A 21,416-nucleotide genomic window follows, 5' to 3' on the forward strand; every position below is an offset into this window, starting at 1 on the left:
CTGCCCAGGCTAAGAGCAGGTTAGTTTCTTTACATGTCTTTAAGGAGAGCTGAACAATTAGAGGAATTTAAAAAAGAATCAAAAGAAAATCCATAGTCCACAATTGCAACTTACATTTCTTTGACACATTTTCAATAACTTCCAGAAAACCTGCAAGCTTCCAAGGTTTGTTAGCACAACTATGGCACTGAAACTAAAGCTTGTGTATTAATGCATCCTGAGGAAAAAAATCTAACTTGTCTTCAATTCCAGTGTTTGCATTTCATTCTGCACTTGTTAGTCACGTTTCACGCACTTAGGAAACAGGAACGATTTTTTAAGATTGAAAAAACACATTTATTATTAGCATTTTCAAGAAATATATTTAGTAGAGAAATACGTGGATAACTCTGGGTCCTGGATTCTCCAAATAGCAGGGGCTCTGGAGACAACTTGTGCACAAACTAAAAAGCAGAATACATTAATAACTAGAAAATACGTTTAAATACGATTTTACCTCTAAAAGTGCATATTTTTCAGAAATTTCCAAATGAGGAAAGAGATTTTGCTCCTACCTCTTCCAAAGCCCACAGTGAATCAACCACAGGCTTGATCTTCTTACTGTTATATAGATTTAGGAGTTTGTCCATCACACCCTTGATCAGGCCACCTCGATTCTGTTTGAAAAGTAGATTCAACAGGGAAAATCCAGCAATGACTTTGTTCTCCTCATACAGCTTGATAGGATTTACTTTCTCAACCTGCCACCACTGGAAACCAATAAATAACAGCATGGTTAGAAAAACATTTTTCAAGAAATGTACAGGAAAGTTCACAAGAAAACTGTCTGTGCAGATGTGATAAATGACTCATCTGTCAGCTCTGAAGCAACAGCCAAGAGAAGCAGCAAGGATTTGATTTAAGGATGAGGCAAGAAAGTGTGCAGCTGACTGGCAAGCAGAAATAAAACACAAACTCGTGTTGCAGGAGGTCAGGGGAGAAGCATGGTGACCAGATCTGGGTTTGTAGGAGGGTCTGGCAGCAAGGAGTTTGGATTTCCTCCTCTCTTCAGCTCTCCTTCTGCTGTCTCCAGGCAGCCACTCAGCTGCCCGGATGTTCACAGGTAACTCTTGGCTATGACTCTTCTCAAAACCAAGGGAACCAGGCACTGCCTATCAGCTGCCAGTCACTTTACACCCATTATTATGTTTATGACACTCCAGCAAACCTCCTAGTATCTAATGAAAGGGTTTTATTTCATTTAGCCCAAGAGCATCATTGAGAGTGAGAGATGCCACTTCCCTGCAAATTTTATTCGAGTGGGTAAATTTTTAATTGTAATTTTCATACAATTTTGATGAGTTAATTTTGCAGCATAATTACATAAAAAACTAGCTATACTTGTAGACAAAATTTTGTATGGTTTTTTTTAATTCATTCAATTTATTCATACTTATTCCTTCAATAAATACCAATACTATCTGAAAAACACTTCAGTGGAAATTTATTTCACGGGGCCAACCTACCCTACAAATTACATGCATCTGGATATTCTTACATTAACAGTAAAAAGGCTGCATAGCAAAGACTATCTTGTTTTAGTTCACAAATGTGTGACAATAACAAAGATCCTCCCACTACAACCATTAAGAAAATATAGGAGGCAAAGAACAGCTCCCTGCTACAGTCCCTGACTTATCTTGTTTTCAGCTACACAGAGACTTTTGAAGCCAATTCCTCCTGGGAAGAAGTTGTTGCTGGAAGCTGTAAATGAGCTTTTGGCAGAAAGATCATATGACAGATGTTCAGAAAAGATTTTTCCCTATGTTTTTTCCTGTATGAAGGAGTCGCTTTCACTCCTGCTTAACTTATTTCTTGCTGGCAGTTTATTTGATATATTTGTCCTTTTTCTGATCTCTAGGATTTCTGCACAGATTTCTGTTGTTGTAGGAAGCTGAAGAGAAAAAAAAGTAATATTTGGACTTTGAATTTGTTGACATCATCAATTAGGAAACAAATGCCACATCATCATCTCTTTGATGTCACTTGAAATGAACATGGAGAACTGAAAAATGCTCTTCTGTATGAAACAAACTTCTGAAAAGCTGGAAATGACTGGGCATAGGCCCCATCTTATGAGATACATGTCCTTTAATTCACTGCACTGTCCTGACAGTGTCTTCAGATACAAGGAACCTACAGGGTACAGTTATTCATGTCCATGGATGTGATATTCTGCCAGAAGTAAATAAATAATGCAGTCTAAACTTGTCTGTGTAACAGATCTATGCCTCAAAGCCAACAATTTCACCTGAAATATGAAATGTACACTGATCCAATTCCTGTCTTCCTGTCCTGACATAAGAAAACATGGCACAAAACCACAGTACCAGAAGTAACAACTCAGGAGAAATAAATTAAAATGATGAAGATGAAAATGCTACAGAAAAGACCAAAGTTAGAGGACAGAGCAGAATCACAGGGACACTTACTGATTTAGCAAAACTGAAGAAGCTTTTTGTCTCCCCAGTAACCATGTTAGATGAACCTGTAAAAGATGAGCACATTCATACACAGCTTATGACAAGCTACAGCAGACCATTTAGTACATGTAAAATCATCTCTATGATTAATATTTAAGAAAAAAACATGCCCAGGTTTAAAAGAAATACTTATACTTTGAATAACAAAGAATAAATAACAAAGAGGCCAAGGCAACCGAGCCCTCCAGGCTTATAGGAATTCTGAGATGACACTGACAATCTATCCAATCTCCCAAAGCCAGGGACAGGTTAAGTTCTGTTGGGCATCTTCCCACAGATACAGCAATCCCTTCAGCTGTCCCTTCCTACAGGAGCTTTCCCCACACAGCAGGGCAGCCTGGCAGAACTGCAGGGGAGATGTGTCTGCTCTGTGTGGGGAGCAGTCCACAATCAGGAGTGGAAATTTGTGAGCCTGGGCTTGGATTCCTCAGAGTCTTGTCAAATAAACCCAACAGTATTCTTCCTGAAATTGTCCTTCAAGCTTCCCTCTCACAAAAACTCCATTGCAGTTTCCTTGGACACACAATGATTCCCACAATGAGAGATCCAAACCTTCTCCCGTGCTTCTCCTGTATCACCCAATGATGTTTAACAATCTGAAATGTATGTTGAGTTTCAATTTTGGATTTCCTTTTCTAAATTTTTTTTAAAAGAGTTTCTTTGTATTACTGTTTGTATCTCAATAAATTAGTCCATGCTCAGCTTCATTAAAATCCTTGATTGGAAATTATTGAACTCAGAAAGCATAACATGTCAATCACCAGTTCTGGAAGTGGAGGCATGGATGATTTTAAGCTCTGCAAAGCTTTAGTTTTGAAATATGTACCTGCTTTTTTCCACTCACCATATAAAATGTAAGTCCCAAGTGGTTTGAGAAGACTGAGGCCTTTCCCAGTATTTTCTCCACAAAGACAGTCCAAAACAATATCTACTCCATCTGCTGAGATTCTAAAAAGCAAGGAAAAAACTCTGCAGTAAGATACACAAGGCTGGTCAGGCTGATTGTTAACAAAATACCAACATTTTCCAGGTACTGTAGGAAGGACTCTAAGGCTGAGACTCTGTGAAAACTTTACCCTCATCAAAAGACATTTCAGACTCATTCAGTGGCACAGTGCAAGTTTTTCAGGCGAGCCAACCCACACCTCTTAGGCTTTAAAGAGGGGGAAAACCATCTTGTTCTCCCTTTTTCAGGGCTTTTAGTAAAATTGTATTATCAAAAGACAGGCAACAGATACAAAGTTTTTTTCTGACTGAATGCAAATGTCAGAGAATGTTTGGGGGTTGCTTTTTTGCCAATGAATACTATAGAGAAAAAGGATACTTTTCTAATCTAGTATTATTTTTCTGACTTTGTAAGGAAACAGATCTTCTCATCCTAGCTTCTTTTCAGACCAAATGATTTGTAAAGTTATTTACAGTCTTCTTCCTCAGATGCTTTATCAACTAGATATCAGCAAAGAGTTAAATTAAGCTTAAAGAAAACTCACCAAGAGCTAGAAATCCAGCAAAAGGGTTACAATCAGGCCATATAAAAGAAAGCAGAGAGTACTTATACTGTTTCAATAAACATTTTGCATATTTATAACTTTCCAACCCCTCTGTCAATGCAATATCAATATGATGCTGACAAAGAAAAAAAATGTGCCAAATATCCTGATTTAGGGGAGAGGCAAAGATTTATGGCTTGAAATGCATCTTTCTGTTTCCTCACAAAACAAAGGTGAGACCCAGATATCCAGTGGTTACAAACAGCAGCAAAACCAGACAACTTTGCTCCTTGGTACTGCTGCCACATGTGGGGCAATAAATTGTTTTTACTCAGGCCACTGGATGAGTCCTCAATGTAAAGGAATAAAAATTTTACAGTGAAACAGCTTTTGGAGGCTTCCCTGGTTGAAGCAATTCCTCATCCCCTAGGTACATTTCCACATTCCTAACACCTCTTACGGGTTTTTTTTGGTTTGTTTTCATTTGCTTGGAGTTTTGGGCGTTGCTTTTGTTTGGTTTGGTTTTTTGAGCTTCCTCCCTGCTGAAAGCTTTTCCCTGGAATGCCCCAGTCACCTGCAATAAAGCAGGTTCCTACCACTCTGCTGTCTTCATCATAGCTCCATCCTTTTCTGCTCACAGACTTTTAAGAAACGAACACTTTAAGCAGAACACAGTACACAGCTAATATCCATCAAACCAAACAACTCCAGCATTCCCCTTGCTGCCGCTGCCAAAAGACAATGTGGCAAAACAGCATTCTCAGAATTACTGCTGAAGGTTTATTAAAAATCTTTTCAATGCAAACTGAGAATGGAAGGATCAGAGTAACAAATCAGAGCACTGGCATATTCTATAGGGTGCCACTTCTGTCTTGCAATCAGGACTATTCATTGAGCTGATATTAAACACCTCTGGGCCAGGAAAGAAGCACAAACTAGCTTGCTACATCCATGTTCTATCTCTTGTACCCACCCTAATTTCTCCTGCAATACCAGCCTGCACTGCTATCAGCTCAGACAGAAGTTCTGCCACCTGCACCAACACCAGTATCAACAGTTAGACAAACTGAAAACCAAAGTATTTGAAAGCACATAAACAGAAACACACATGATGACTTCAAAAGGCAACAGGATGATTTTAATCTGAATGCAAACAAACAAAATCTAAGGCTCTGAAATTAAAGCAGACATCATGTGTTCTGATATCAATCCCTGGCAGAGGATAAAAACCCAGGCAGATAAAAGCACACCAGAGAACTCCAAAACCTGGATACTTTACAAATCCACTGAAAATATCTTATTTAGTGCATTACAGTGAGCAAATATGTAGGCAAATGAAGGCAAAGTACATCCTTCTGTTAAGACCTTTAGTTTCTTTCACTTAATTTACTTTGCTCACAACAGATGTCCAAGTAGGTACATGGATTGAAAAATCTTATGCTGTTCATCAAGACATAGCGAGATGCTTGCTATCCTGTCCCTAGTGGACAGATGGAATAACTGGACTAAACTACAGCTCCCAAACTCACAAATGTAGTCTCTTTCCATAAATATGATCAGCCTGGTGCCTTTCACAGTGTTTTGCCAGATACTATACAGACCTTACTCAGGAAAATACAAGATTACCTTTTTACTTCTTGAACATAGTCTGCATTCCTGTCAAACAGGTGAGTTACCGAGTTTTTGATTGCTTCATGTTTGAAAGATGAAGCTGTTCCAAAAACAGTAACATTGGGAATGGTTGAACAGAGCTGAGCAACAGCTTGACCCTGCAAACACATTATTATGTTAGTTCACTGACATGGAAATTGGTTGACTAAGTTTGCAGCTGCCAATTCACTCATGACACAGCAAAACCAAGACCAAACATGTGCAAGCACTTCCCAAACGAGTTTATTTCCACTGAAATGCAGTTCAACCACAGGAAAAAAGACACCTAAATCACAAGGATATTCTGAAGACAAAGCAGTCCTAATAAAGAAGTCTTCCATTCCTAAGGGATCATGTCTCCTTATGGCTTCAGTAGGAGACAGCAAGTTGCTATAACAAATGCTGCATAATAAAGAAACTCTGCTTTACCTCTTATTGATAACAACAGTTATTACTGATGATTCAAAATGCAGGAATAGACCCCAGTCACACTAACAGGTCTGCTTAGGCAGGGCCCCAGGCTCAAAACTGATCAACAGCAAAGGGGATAAAGCTTAGAGCACGTCCAGGAAAATCATTCTCCCTCCTGGTCTGGGCAGGAATCCAGTGGGGTCCATCAGATGCTATGTCAGCCTTTAGGCAGGACCTGGGACATTGAAGAATTTGTGCAATTAGATGTCTGTACTTCGAATTTCCAGTTTTGGGTCCCAGAAGGCCTTAAGTGCATTTTAACCTCTAATTTCATGAGGTGGAGAGTAAGGAAGCACTGCCTAACAGCTGAGCCACCTAGATTTCAAAAAACATCCCAGCAGGTCATCTTTCTACCACCCTAGGTTTTGTTTTACTCTTAACACACTCACAAAAGGAAAACAGACTTTTGGTAGCCACACCCTACCTCTTCTTGCACCCACATTATTCTACTGGAGCCAGCACAGTTACATGGATATACCCAGAAGTTAAAAAAATGGCATTGTCATTCTAAAAAAGAAAGTCAGATGGAATTCAGCAGGATCTTACTTACATCTACAGCCCAAAGATTGTCATTTGTAAACTGTATGCATGACTAGTAAAATCACCCAGGGATAAACACATTTCTGTTCACTCCAACCAGAAACTCTGATTATTAGTTGCACTAATAATACAGTAATTAGCACTTGAGTTTTATTCAGAGCAGGATAATTAGCTAACCCTGCATACCCTGGGGATCTTGGCATCCTCATGTATTCTGCTGAACGTAACTCCAAGCAGAACACCACCAGAGAGGGCAAGCGTAGCATTTAAGTAAAATGAAGGCCTTGTTGCCTCTGTAAAATTGTGGCTCAGGCCTGTTACTTTGGCTAGAGAAGGACTGTGAGAAAAGTCCGTGAGAAGAAAAACAATTAGTTTTTACCCATGAGAATGTAGTATCATCAGAAGCATGAAAGTTAAACAATGGAAGGAGAAAAACAGCAACATATGTTATTTTTCTGAATGCTTGAATGCCTATGCCATAGGCAGCCAATGGTAGTATGCTGTGGTTAATAATAGCCAATGAGTCTGCTGTAGTAGTTTATCCGCCAGTGAATCTGTAACACGAATGGTAACATACAAAAGGTGTATAAAAGAGGCTGCTTTGTTCAATAAATGGCTTTTTGGCCCTTGAAAGAGGCACTGTCTGTGTGCGTTGTGACTGCCCCAACAGTGACAGGCAAGGATATTATTTATGTATGGAGGCACCCAGGAATTTCAGACTGGTTTCCTACTGGGTTAGTCAGCAAACGCCTGCACAGCAAGGCACAGCTTAGGTGATCCTTTAGACAGGCAAACAGACACAGAAAAGAGAGCAAGAGAGGGCATCATTCTCATTCCTACTTTGCAGAGGAGGGATGGAACACACCACAGCAAATTGAACAGCTTGTCCAACAGCTCAGAGAAGCTCACAGCAGGACACAGGTACCAGTGCTTACTCCTAGCATGGTAAATCCAACTCCATACCTCTTCTTTTTAAAACTATCCACCATTTTCCTTGGTTGGAATCCCTAATCTCTCAAAAATCATAGGAAAATCCACTCCGGAGGGGCCACATCTCACAAGATGTGAGGTTTTCAGGGAGCAGAAAATGTTTCACTCTACTTATATTTCAATTCTCTATTACTTACCTTCTCATTCTAAACCACCCCCAGATTTTAGCCTCCACAAATAATGTAATATAAAATTACAAGAAAAAAAATTGGGGATTTTGCATCTGTTCTTTTCTTAGTAATTTTCCCAAGCAATCCTCTTTTCTCACTTTCTGTGTCTCACAGAAACCCAACACCCACAGTGATTTAGATAAATCAGTATTTTATAATGCATGGCAGTTGAATGAAATTCTGACATTATTGATCTATTCTCTAATTAGTTTTCTGCATTTTCAATCTAACTTGGGAAGATGAGGGGTAGTGAATATATCCTGAATCAAAACCACTGAATGTTTAAAAGGTCAAATATTCAAGAAGAAAGCATGCTGATTTTTATCCTGCAGAAGACGATTAACATTTAGCAAACTGACAGTCAGATGAATAGGAGAAATGCACAAAACCATCAGGATGTGAATAACCTATTTTCCTCCTGACTCAAACTCGTTAGTACACCTCTCCCTCCCCCCAGAGATAAGCTTATCTAAAATCCCAGATCAGCTGGGAATACTTTCCAGCTTTCTGTAGATATTTGAAGCCTAAACCTGACTCATATGACCAGTACTTTTATAATTGGATGAAGTATTTTGAAGCAATTCCACAAAACAGCCTTCTAAAGTTTTCTGAAATCTTAATTTGAAGTTGACTCTTATTTCTGTGCAAAGTATTTTTAGCAGCTGTATCAGGAATCTAGGAATAAAGGCTGATATTGGACTTTTCACACTTTCCCCACCAAAACAGGAGAACTGAACTCGACCTATGAACTCAACCATTTCCCTAATTTCTGTGGAATTCAGCTAAGCTCTATAACAGCATTGTGGCTATGAAAGTCACTCTTAAGTCTCCTTTCTAATCCCTCAAATCATGTAGCTGCCTCTGGATTAGTCGCCAGTGTTTAGAGGGTTACACATTTTAGTTGCAAGTACTGAGCCCCAGTGTTCAGAAGATCCAGGGTTCACAAAAGAAGCATCCACAAAGGGTTTTGCTGCTGGATGGAGGAGCATCCTCCTCCCAGGGCAGCTGAGGAGTCCATGCTGGCTCCCGTGCCCCTGCACGCTCCCACCACGGGCACGCCAGCCCTGCTCTGTGGTAAACAGGGACAAGAGGGTTTTCTGTCTCCTCCCTGCCCAGGCAAAACCACATCAACTCTGCTACCAGCCTTCACTGGCTTTGGAAGCAAGAACCATGTTAGCAGAAATAGTGTATGAACTCCAAAACCTTCCAAGAAGGTGCTAAATTACACAAGCATGGGTTGAAAAATATTCTTCACATACCTAATTTTCTGTATACAATGCCAATTTCTACATGTAAGTACTGACCAGATTCTTGCTTTCTGAACCTAGGAAAATGAATAAGTTTAAATGGCAAAAAATAATTATTACTCGGACAATTAATTTTACCTTTAATGGAATTTAGCAGTCTTTGGGAATAAAAAATAATCAGGTGATTCACTGAAGGGATAGACATGGTTACAAATTATTCCCTTGAAGCAGAATTGATCTCCTTTAATATATTCATATATTTTATACACTACTTATCACAGAATCATAGAGTCATTATGGCTGGAAAAGACCCCTAAGACCATCAAGTCCAGCCACCAACTCAGCACCATCACCAGGTTTTATCACTAAGTCGTGTCCTCAAGTGCCACATCCACACATTTTTTGAACGTTTCCAGTGAGGCAGAACATCATGTGGTGAAACCTCAGAGAAATTAATGGCTTGGATTACATAGTTTAGATTAAAGAAATTAATAGCTTGTGGAATGAAGGATGTCTGCTAATGCTGGATGTGTCTCCAGCTTCACAGTCTGCTTGATGGATTCCTTTTCAAGGTATCCTGTCAATTCATAAAACCAGTATGTTGAACCTAATCTACGCATATGATTATTATAGAAATTAATATAAATTTATATCCTTACAGTAGTTTTAGATCTGCCAAAAAAAAAAAAAATTGAGATTTCTTCACATTCCATTGCTTTAAAACCCATGTCTAAGCCTGCAGGATTGGAACCTTCTCATACTGAGATAATCACCTAAAAGAATGGAAAAGTTGTTTTCTAGGAAGTAACAATGAAATTGACTGTTCTGTGCATTTAAACAATTTCAAAGAAAAAAAAGTCATTGATATTTGAAAGTCAATATAGAAAGCATGAATAGAACAAAACTTACTAATCTAATTAACTTGTTAACACAAACAGTTCTGGATGAAATATAAATAAGGTGTACAAGTGAGTGGCTTTCCAAAAGAGTCTGACCTGATGCCTGATGTGTCAGCTCCACACTGAATTACAGCAGCTATGAGGCAGAATCTTCTCAAGAAGAAAAGTATCTTTTTTGCTATTATATAAACTGAGGACAGCCTGATAGCAGGAGAGAATAAACCATGTAAAAGATACCACCCTGCAAAACTACATCAGTAAAGAATTACCATTTCTATGATATATTTCTGCAGCCCAAAGGTGCTACAGCATTTTTAAAAATAGCATTCAGACTTTATCTTGCACAAGAAACTTGTCTGGAACCAAACGTGAGAAGAATCCAAATTCCAAAATGCTGTGATTCCACATAACCATACCTGAAAGTGGTGTGAAGTACTCAAAACACAGCACGAAAACTGCAAGGGGAATCATCTACTGATCTCGTGGCATCAGGAAAACTCTTCTCTGGTGTTAGGTGAAGTCTGATACACAACATTTCATCTCCTGAAGGCCTCATTTTCCCAATTACAGCAAGGAAATTGGAAACCAAACACTAGGGTGAACATGCAGAGTGCACAAACTAAAATGTGATTATTGGACAAGCATAAGGCAGCATCTGCTACACTCAGTGCACCACAAATGAGTTTTGGAGTGGAGGGAAGGGAAAAGTGACCCTGAGATAATGATCTCTCTCACCCTCAAAACATTTTCTGCAACAATTAGCAGGGTGTGTTTTTCTTGCCCCTTTGCAAAATTGTGCAGCTGAGCTGCATCAAAAACTCAGGGCTGAATCTCCATCTGGCACAAATCCTCTGCAGTTCAGTGGAACTATGACAATGTACCCAAGCAAAACCCATCCAGAGGAAACAAACTCCACCTGGAAAGGCAGAACAGCCAAGGGAGAGCTGAGCACTGCCTGTGACCTGGCTCTGCAGGTGACCTGGGGACAGGACATGTCCTCTGGGGAGTGCAGGGCTGTGAGAGGCAGAAAGAAAGTCCTTCAAAGGCTGCAGCTTGCTTTGGTCAGGGAAATCGCTTTCTGTGCATGGCTCGCTGGGCTTTTGTGTTTGATTAACAGATCATGCTCTGAGGCAGTGTCTGGAAATGGGCTTGGCTGTGGCACCAGGACTCTGCAGTGCTGCTGAGGGAGAGAGCACATCCACTGCTTCAGAAGAAGCATGTACCAGCAGCTCAGCCTCCACTGCCCTGCCTGGCTTGAACAGCTTGGTACTTACAGCAGCCTAGACTTGGTTACACAGTGTGTGAGCTGATTTATTCCCTTCCTTGGCTGCTGCAGATGAAACTAGAGGAAAGCACTTCATCAAACACAGAGCAGCTGTGAACTCCTAGTATGAAAAGAGCAAGTGCTCTTTTCCAAGGTACCAAGTAAAGGTGTCAGCAAAGTGGGCTGGATTAGTGTCATGGCACAGTGTGCTGGCCAGGACCATCCAAGAGAAGAGCCAGTTCTAATTAGTCACATTCAAGGAGTTCTGACTCAAACACAGGAGTGCTATTTAATGTGCTCCTCCCTGCTAAGTGCAGACAAGCAGCCTACCCATACAATATTTGAAAGGATCACAAATGCTGTGAGACCTATTTTAACAGGATCTGGCTTTCGTACCATCTTACTGCTGCTGTGCTCCCTAACAGCTCAGAGCCCAGGAAACACATCCTCATCTGCCTGGAGCAGGACCTGCCTGGAGGATGACCCAGGAAACAGACATCAAACCTTACAAAAACAGGGTATGACCAAACAAACCTGCTTTCAGCCTGAAAAATACAGGCCAAGGAGAGATTTCATGATGAGCTTGTTGTAGCCATAAACACATACATATCCTACCACAAAGATCTGAAAGAAGTGCCTCAAGAGGAAAGAGGAGCTATTTTAATTAATGGACAACACCAGCAGAGGAACAAAGATACATTAACTGGCCATAAATAAAGTCTGAAAAGCTTTCTCACAGAGCAAGACAGAGTAGAGAGATTCTGAGTGGATAAACATACAGGTATTTTTTCAAGAAGAAATTAGATTGTTCTCTTGAAAGGGTTCCTATATGCTGTCTGTGATAGCAGGTGACTAGATTCACTAAGAAATGCCAGTTCTTTGTCAGACAAAATATCACTACTTCGGTGATTCAGCAGGGAACACATCCTCAAATATTTGCAATGTATGCAGGGGAGACACAATAAAAAAGAGGGTTCCTGCCAAGCAGTAACAAATCCTGCCAGGATGGCCTAGATCTGTTGCCAAGTCAGATTTACCCTTCAAATTTGAACATGAGAACTGCATCTGTAACTTACTCTGCTTGCACTTCCTCTGCTGCTGAGCCTGAAAGGGAAGGTCAGACAACAGCTCCAGGAGAAGCAATCAATGCTCCTGCATGGAAGGCAGCTTATTTTTAGCATCTGCAAGATCAAAATGCTAAAGAATTGGCTTATAATTCTGCCTTGAGTCTGACGGGTTAAGTGATGAGACTGGTGTTTACAAAAACCTGGTAAATAACCAAAGCTTTGTGCTCTAAATATTCAGAATAGGAAGTACATGAAGAACAAACAAATAAGCAAATGGGCATAATGGCTCTTTCTCACAAATATAAAGCCCTGCAGGAATTAATTTTCCAGGCAGATATCACAGAAATAGGGACTGGATTTATTGAAGCCCAAGAAGAAAGGATAAGGTTTTTTCCCTTTTTTATTTAATATAACAGTCCTGTATTTATACTAATTCAACAGTTTACATTCATAATTTTAAGCAAAACTTTATAATCTCATCCATGCCTGTGCTGTGACTTGCACTGAATGCACTGACTTAGTCTTCATTTTAAAGAACTAATTGCCTCTTAGAGCAGACCAGTCCCAGCAGGGTGCACACTTACTACTCAGTTTTCTCAGGGTATTTTCTTCAGTCACCACTTTGCTTCACTTTAAAGAGATCTAGGAGTATATATGTGAAGGAAGCTACTCTTCCATTGCCTTACAGTCATTTCAAACTACAGTGTTTCACAGTTAAGATAAACCAATATATATGTCCTACAGTAAGTCTCATGTTCTTGCAGAGTCATCATTTTGAGCATTAATGTCTGCTGATGTTATGGCTTTCTCCCTATTTTAGCAATCAGTTCAGAAGGACACAAACATTTCCATCGCTTTAAGCATTTAAACTCGATTTGTATTAGACAATTATATTTTTTTGTTAATTACTGAACTGCCCTGCTATTCAATTTAACAGTTTAATCAGAAGTCCTAATTGTCCTGCCAAGCAGAGGCCTGAAAGGGAGCAAATGGCAACCTTGTTAGAATCTCAGTCAGCAGCAGGATTTAAGAAGTATTCATCTCTTGTCAAAGCCTGAGGGAACCATGGAATGCAGCTGTGAGCCTGCCTGTTCTGTGCTTTCTGGGAAGGCTCCTGAAATTTCTTCAGCCTCCTTCACTGTCCAGGGTGAGAGCTGAGAGTCGGTCTGTCTTAACAGCCCCTGTCCCAAGGAGGAAAAAAGAGACAGGAAAGCCAAAGCAGTCCCCTTTCCAAGCAATCAAAATCAACAAGCTGGCCCTATGAAAACCAAATGTCATCTCTCCTTCCAATCCCCCCTTGTAAGCATTGCAGCAGCTCCTCTTCTGAGGGAAGGGTACAATGTACCAAGCGTCAGCAGCAGAGTTTGTGGGTGTCCACCTCTCTCCTGGTTCAGGGACACAAAGTGCTTCCCTACAAGTGGCCACGTCTCCTTCCCTGACCAGGGAAGATGGCACGATGCCCTGACCTCTCCAGGGAGTGGGTGGCAGGGAAGGCACTCATTTGGTATATGGAACTTGATTCAAGTCTGTAACACAGAGACAGGTGTGTGAGACATTTTTCAAGACAAGTCATCTTGGTATATTTCCTTTTTCTCTCCCTAATCTTCTGATGCCCCCTGGAACTTCTGGAATAAATAAACTGACTTATCTAAAGCAACCTGTCAGACATTAAAGGATACTGTTCCCTACTAATCACACTCCAGGCACAGATGGAAAGACAATTGCTATAGTTACCTCACTACCAAAAATATCTACCAACAAAAAGAAGGCCACATAAATAAACTGAGATAATACACAAGAGTAAAAGTCCTTGACTCCATTTATTGTAAAAGCTGCAGGATCTTCCTAAACAGGACTGAGTAGCCAGAACAAAGAACCTAACAAACATTTTTGAAGCAACAAGTTCTTTTTCATAAACTGCCTGAAGCAGCTAAAATAATGATCTTGCATAATGAGAAATGAACAATTAGAAACTTCTAGTCCCACAGGGAGCCTATTGTCTCATGAAAGTGTTCTGGAATTTCTCTGACATTTAGAAACAAACTGGACAGATTTCCCACTTGCTGAAAGCGGGGAAGGGCATTCTATCTATTAAAGCAACAGCACAAAAATAGATCTTCTTATAGCAGCTTCAGTGACAGTTTTCTGTTCATTAACAAAGATCTTTGTGAGAATGATTTGTTTGATTGAAACGGTCAGATTTCTCAAAGGATTAACAGACATTATTAAGGTAACACAGACCCTTCTGAAATCTTTATACCTGCTTAGTAGAAAGAACAAAAAATCCATGCATCTTCAGAGTGGTATTTTACCTCAAAAACCTATCAAGCAAAGGGAAAATTTCCAATTCTTGCTCTCCGTGTTCTTCCCTTACAAGGAACAAGGGACTGTGTGAGGCCCTGGGACAATGATCAGCATCCTGGCTTGCAGGCTGGCCAGCCCTTTCATCACATGGTCTCCCTCTCATTTACAGTCCCCCCGGGATCCTACACAGCCCTTCGTCACTTACTGGCCAGCCTGGCTGCTCTTCCTGCATGTCTGGTCTTTTCCTTGGAAACTCTGGTTTATTTAACTGCTTAGCAAGTGATGGATCTGATTTCTCCTTGTTCTCCTGGCAGCCAAGCAGGATCCATCCTTCCCTTAGCTTCTCTCAGAGAAGGTTCTGAGCAGCCACAGCAGAGGACCAGCCAAAAGCTGCCCACTGAACAGCTGGGATGACAGAGGAAGCCAGCAGCTCCTTCCAGGAACAGCCCAGCACAGAAACTGGGCACTAGAGCAGAAGATACGTGAGAGCTGACATTAACAAAGCATGACAAGAAAAGAAGAAGGAAGTAACAGAGGCAACTGAGGTCAGAAAGAGCAAGAAACACAGAAATCTTAAAAAGGAGGAGTTCATTTTCTCTAGATACACAGGTATGTGCAGGATTGCTTTGGGGCTAATTCTGTATGCCCACTGCCAGGTGGGCAAATGGCCTTAGAGCTACAGCTGAGACTTTGATTCCTGTAGGATATTCCCCTGAATGTGTGGCCTCATGTTGCTTTAACAGCCCTGAATTCCACACGAAGAGATTTCCCACTACAGAACAATAGTCAGCCATAACACTCGGGGCTGTGCTGTGCCAGAGCATAATACGATTATAAATTCCGTTCATTTACACGAGTATTCCAATAGGACCAACCCTTTACTGCCAGTGGGATTATGGTTAGCTAAAAATACCTTGTACAGGGAACTCATGAATTTATTCCACTGATTACAGCCTTCATTTATATGAGAACCCGAAAGAAGGTCTAAGGCTACAGAATTAAGGATGGCGTGTTTGGGGCTGCCCACCAGACCTCAGTAGAAAACAGAACATTAATTTAGCATAAATAAGCCATAACAAGAACACAGAAAAGGTACTCCAGTTTCAAAGGCTGGTATCTGCTAATGGCTCAGCTCGAAAAATCTGTCTTATGAAAAAGGACTGCATAATTTCAAATGTAAACAAACTTCCCAGTCAATATCTTAATATTCTGCACAAAACTTTAATATTTTTCAAAGGATAGAGATTTTCCTAAAAGATACTTCAAGGAACTGGTAACACAAAATCCCAACTCTTTATTTCACTGTGTGGCCTGGTATTCCCATAAACTCATCCTTTGCCCGTGCCACACAATGCCTCCGCAGGAATGATCCAAACTGTAACATGCAGCAGCCACCACTGGCTCCAATTTAGAATTTGTACCTTTTCCTCAGGGTTCACATGAGAATTTTTCACTGCCTTCAGTCCATCTACAACACAGGGGAAAAAGAAATCTTTCACAGTGAAAGCATCACACACACTCACATGTTGTATGTGCACGTGTATTCCAAGAGGGATGAGTACTGTATGGAGGATTAGGGTTACCTACAAAGACCTTGTGCAGGGAGCTTATTTATTCCTTTCACTACACCCTTCTTTAACATAAAAGTACAACATGTGTAAGTTCAGGAATGCAGTAGTTGGGACAACACTTGATCCTTGATCTGCTGACAACCAATTAGGGGATTTTTCGTGAGGTTTTTTCAGAGTTTAGTGTCACAACATTTTTATTTCACCAAGAGCTCCTGCCAACTATTCACATCAGCATTTGGATGGGAAAGCAGATGCAGTTCCTCCCAGTGCAATCCCTCACACACAGGGATATCAAATCAAACTGCAGGTTCTGGCTCATTTCAGGAATCAAGACACATCAGACTCCTTCAGTTACTCAGTGACAGGAAAGCAACAAAAGTTCCAACTTACCACCCCACCTCCTGCCGAGTGTACCAGCACAGACATGCCTTCTCTCAGGTTAGCAACCTCAAAGAGCATCATGTAGGCAGTTACAAAGTTCATGGGAAATGCAGCAGCTTCAGAAAAATTCATGTCATCTGGGATCTTGTAGACAAATTCTACTGGGGTACACACTACTTCAGCCCAGGCATTGTAGTTCACAAAAGCCATGACTCTGTCTCCAATCTACAAACAAGGAAGAAAACAATGTTGAGGCTCTGACTGCAACTGAGACTGTAGAGAGCAACCTGCAATACCTGCAAGTCCTGTTCAAGGTGTGGGTCACCGGCTGACTGTGAGGAAAATGGTGCTCCACATCTTTGGATGTGAGCACCAACTGTGAGCAGTTAAGCTGCTCAGCTTTGGGCTTTTACCATTTTTAATGTAACAAAAATAACCAAAAGAAGTTAAAGCCACCTCTTCTTCTTCTTTTTTTTTTTTTTTGCTACACTCTTGTCTGATAGAGCAGTCTGTATCATCACTAATACAGATCATCTTTTGCTAGCAGAGCTCTCAAATAACAAAGGTAAACAATGAAAACAGCATTCTTCTTACTAATAACCAGGAATTTTGCTTAAAGATAAAGAAATGAGGGGAAAAGGTTATAATTATATTGATGAGAAGCATGCAATAAAGAAAATTATATCCAGGATAATTTTCATTTTGTTTTCTCAATCCTCACACTAATTTAGAGCCACCTTTCCTCTCTGTGGAGTGAGAAGGGGAGGCCTTGTACTCTGGTAGATGGAGCACATGAAAGGGTTGCAAAAGCTCTCATTCAGAACATAACACCATCTGTATCCACTCTCTGTTTTTATTATCCTATTAACTGATTCTACCAGGACATATCCATGATTGTAATCTCCACAGCCATGCATCAGAGCAGAATTTGATTCTACAGCTTCAAATAAGCTGCCTTAAACATCAAAAATATACCTTTGGATTTTAAGGCACTGTTAAATCTGCAAAGTGAATTTGACAGGATTTAAAGGAGCAATGAAATATTACCTTAAATGCAACATTTCTCTACTCAGTTTCTTCTGAAAATACATGGTAGTGAAAGAGTAATTCACTATGGAGATATAAAGGCTTTCTGTAAATATTAGGTATAGCTGGCTGCTCCTAGGAACCTTTCAGAGGTCTGGCACATCAAGCTCTTATGTTTGTATATGGCCTTCATTGCAGCTTCAGGTTTTTAAATCAGAGATACTGACTCTTCTCAGATGGACAAGAGTAACAACAAGGCACAGCCAGACTTGTAAAGCAACGCTCACCTTCAGCCCTGGAACTGGGCTGCTGGGTCTGCAAGGGACAGCCACACCGAGCAAATGTTTGGCCAGTGTGTATTAAAATCTTCACAGGCACAACTCTTAAAAACTCTCAATAATTGCTTGCCACCAGCAACCCCATGGCATCTTTTACCTTGCTTCAGACCCTTTGTCTTTCTGGAATACACCAACCAAAATAACATCCTTAACCACAAAAGGAGCTCTTCAATGGAGCCACAGGATAAGACAGGGATAGCATCAAACTCCAGGTCTTTGTGTTTTAACTAAAACTAACAGCAGCTGTCCCTCTAGAATAACTTTGCTTATCTGCCTGATACTCTCACATTCTACTAATACTCTCTAATGCTTTAGAAACTACAGGTATGGAGTAAAGCACAACACTTTTGCCTTCAGGCAAACGTTTACAGCACAAGCACATTTTGGTCTCCTGAGTGCTTGTCACCGCTTTGGCTTTGGGATATTGCAGGTTTGCTCAAAGCTAAGATGCTGCTGACAGTTCTGAAGGATTGTCTCTTTTTAGAATGAGAATGCTGAAACAGAGCTGTCATTCCAATTTCACTGAAATGCCTCCTCCTTTTGAAAAACATTCAAATTAACAATGCCTCACTGGTAATCACTCTGTGGTTCCCTTTTGCTCTTAGAGAAGCATCTAAAATAGAAAGTCTGCTAGGATTAACTAGCGCAGATGTTAATATGCCCTATATTCTTGCCATAAATCATAAATGATTACCAAAAAGAATGCAGAGAAGTCCCTCTTGGTGATTCCCAAGGGATTTCTTGGTAACAGCAGGTACCACATCTTACCAGACACTATTCAGAGCCTAGTCAGATTAGACCTCACTTCTTGGAAATCATCCCCAAAACTGGAGAGAGATCAGGCCTGATACAGCTGTCATCATCAGAAACCAGCTTTTTCTTTTAATGGGAGAAGGAATAGGCATTACACGTATTTTAGGAGGGCTTGAACTGGAAGAGCTCTACCCAGGGAAAGAAGGTCAGAAGATAGAGGGTGCAATCTCTGCCGTTGCTGTGGGCAGAGGTAACAACAGATGTCAAGGAGACACCAAGAGATCTGGTGTGCTCCTGTTCTGTGCAAGAATTCCTTAAAGAAACCAACAAAACATTCTTCCGTCATCCTCGTGGCACGTTCTCCTGCTGATGGATTCATTCCCATGCACAGCTGTCATTCTGAGTGTGGACCCTTTTCTAGATCACTCAAACACAACCAGGCCTATGCAGATTATATACAAAAAATGAAATACTATGGCTTGTTTCAATTGCAGGGAGTACACCAGTGCACAAACGTGCTCCCCAGTCAGAACAAAGACGTCACTTTAAAAGAGGCACCGTATATCAGTCAGGTGCAGTGTTATTCAAACAAGCACCATATGCTGTAGCCTCACAATGCCCTTTAAAAATAGCAACAACTTTAAAAATGAGAGTGCTGATCTAGAGCAGAGGCTTTCTGTACTCCTTTCAGAGAATATTCTTTGATATGGAGCACAGCTATGAAGTACAGATACTAGAGCAGAACTACTAAAGCAGCAAAGGTTTTCAAACAGCAAAATTATAATTCAGTTATTGTTTGTAACAAATACATTGAAAGATTACGACTTGTTTCAAGGCAGAAATGAGGCAGGAAGGGAACTGAGAGAAATCCCCTAAGAAGATCTCATCACTGAAACCATAGTTGAAACTAAACTGGCCATTATCTTCATTCAACTGACAAATTTTAGCTTTTCAAGAAGGGAAAAATGTTATCTTTAAATAAAAATATTTATATTTATTTATACCTTCTTAAGATCCAGATATAATAAGAATTCAGAAAATTTGATTACCTTTTGACATGACTGATTGCAAATAACTAAGACAGGATTGACATGATTAGCTCAGGATTTATTTCCAAAATTTTTAACCTACTTAGGCAATAAAATGAAAGTTTGCAGTGAATATAGACATTTAATATCAATAATGGAATAGGAGGCAGGACAAAATGCTGTTTGTATGCAATAAGAGATACCAAAGAGCCCATAACCACTTATGAAAGCTTTATTATATACATAAACTATTTGTCAGTCATCACATCCTGTCAGGTGAAATAGATGCTTTTCTGGAGAAATCAAAATAAGTCCTATATCCAGAATCAGGATAATTTAATCTGCACCTCATTAATGCACACAGTTTTAAGAAGCAATGCTTATTGTAAACAGGGCTCTCCTTATCTCGAGATCAAAAGCTGGAACTAGAATCAGCAGCACCTGGGCTTTGAGGAAAAGAGCAGTGATTACAGCAAACATGGCCAAGAAAAGAAACTTAGTAAGTTAACTTAATTTCTTTCATTTTATTAAAGGACATCAGTCCTGCTTTCCAGTTCCTATTTAGCCATCAGGATGTGCACATGGCACAAGTGACTTTTCAGGAAGGATTTGAAGGAGATGACAGTGGTCAATTCAGAAACTAATTCAAGAGGTCATTCTCATGCTTGGGAAGCAACAAGGAAAAACTGACCTTTTAGATCTCAACAGGGTGGTGAAGGGTGCTGTCACCAGCAGAGCAGAAAGGATTAGAAACTGGTGATTATTTATATGAGACTTATAACTCTCACTTTGAAAATAAAAAATACTACCTCAAATCCTTTCACAGCGTCTCCAAGAGCTTCTACAATTCCAGAACATTCAAACCCAGGAACAAGTGGCGTCTTAGGAGGGTTGTCGATATTCCCCTGCCGCACCATCAGATCAATAAAGTTCAAACCACTGTAAAACACAGGAAAAAATAAAATCAAGACTATTACCACAGATCAAAGTAGAGAAGGAAAACTTGACCCGAGTGATGGGACAGCCAGAAAACTCCAGGGCAGCATAAAAAAGCTGGGCTCTGCAGGGTAACAGGGGCCCAGCAGACATTCCCACTCTTGGGCAGAGGGTACACATGCCCAGCAACCAGAGCTGCCAGCAGCCCCGAGCTTACTGGACTGCTGAGCAGGCACCCAGGACAGTTAAAAATTCAATACAGCAAAACATTGACATTTCTAAGAATGCATTACCAACTGGCAAACAAACCCAGGTCAATTTAGGAAGAAAAACCCCAAGCCTCACACATTATAGGTATTTTGGGCTAGGAGCTACATGATCTAACTGTCCTAACCTTTGATGTGACCCCAGGAATGCATCTTGTGTTTTTCTCAGGCAGGAGTCCAAACTCTGGCATGAACTTACTAAGTACCAGATAGGGTCTTGTTCTAAAGCTTTTCTTTCCTGGATCATGTTTGTACATTTTTGCAAAAGTTATTAAGGTCTTTGAAGTCCTCAGGTTTGCTGCTCAGAAAAAAATATAGGTCTTTTCCCATAGTGTCAGCTTTGCAAAAATCCTAAAGCACTTTTGCATTGTGTTTTCTATGCTATCCAATTTTATTAAGGAAAATTTTGTGGTTTTCCAGGCAGCCACCAGAAAAAGAAAAAAAAAAGAAAAAAAAAAAGAAGAAAAAAAGAAGAAAAAAAGAAGAAAAAAAGAAGAAAAAAA

The 21,416-nt window shown here is 40.3% G+C and overlaps 1 protein-coding gene across 1 annotated transcript in view; it reads right to left on the reverse strand.

The window, feature by feature from the left end:
- The window catches only part of VAT1L (vesicle amine transport 1 like), a 56,673-nt gene that overhangs the window by 29,540 nt on the left and 5,717 nt on the right, over positions 1-21,416 (reverse strand). The window contains exons 2-7 of the mRNA XM_042027627.1: positions 20,521-20,650; positions 16,576-16,791; positions 5,639-5,781; positions 3,367-3,470; positions 2,472-2,527; positions 555-749 (exon numbers count right to left, since the gene is read on the reverse strand). Coding sequence (XP_041883561.1) covers positions 555-749; positions 2,472-2,527; positions 3,367-3,470; positions 5,639-5,781; positions 16,576-16,791; positions 20,521-20,650 — 844 coding nt within the window. The remainder of the gene's footprint in view (positions 1-554; positions 750-2,471; positions 2,528-3,366; positions 3,471-5,638; positions 5,782-16,575; positions 16,792-20,520; positions 20,651-21,416) is intronic.

Source organism: Corvus kubaryi, unplaced genomic scaffold, assembly GCF_017639235.1.
Source record: "Corvus kubaryi isolate FWS band 111438036 unplaced genomic scaffold, C.kubaryi_AGA036_p1.0 37300, whole genome shotgun sequence".
Classification (NCBI taxonomy): domain Eukaryota; kingdom Metazoa; phylum Chordata; class Aves; order Passeriformes; family Corvidae; genus Corvus; species Corvus kubaryi.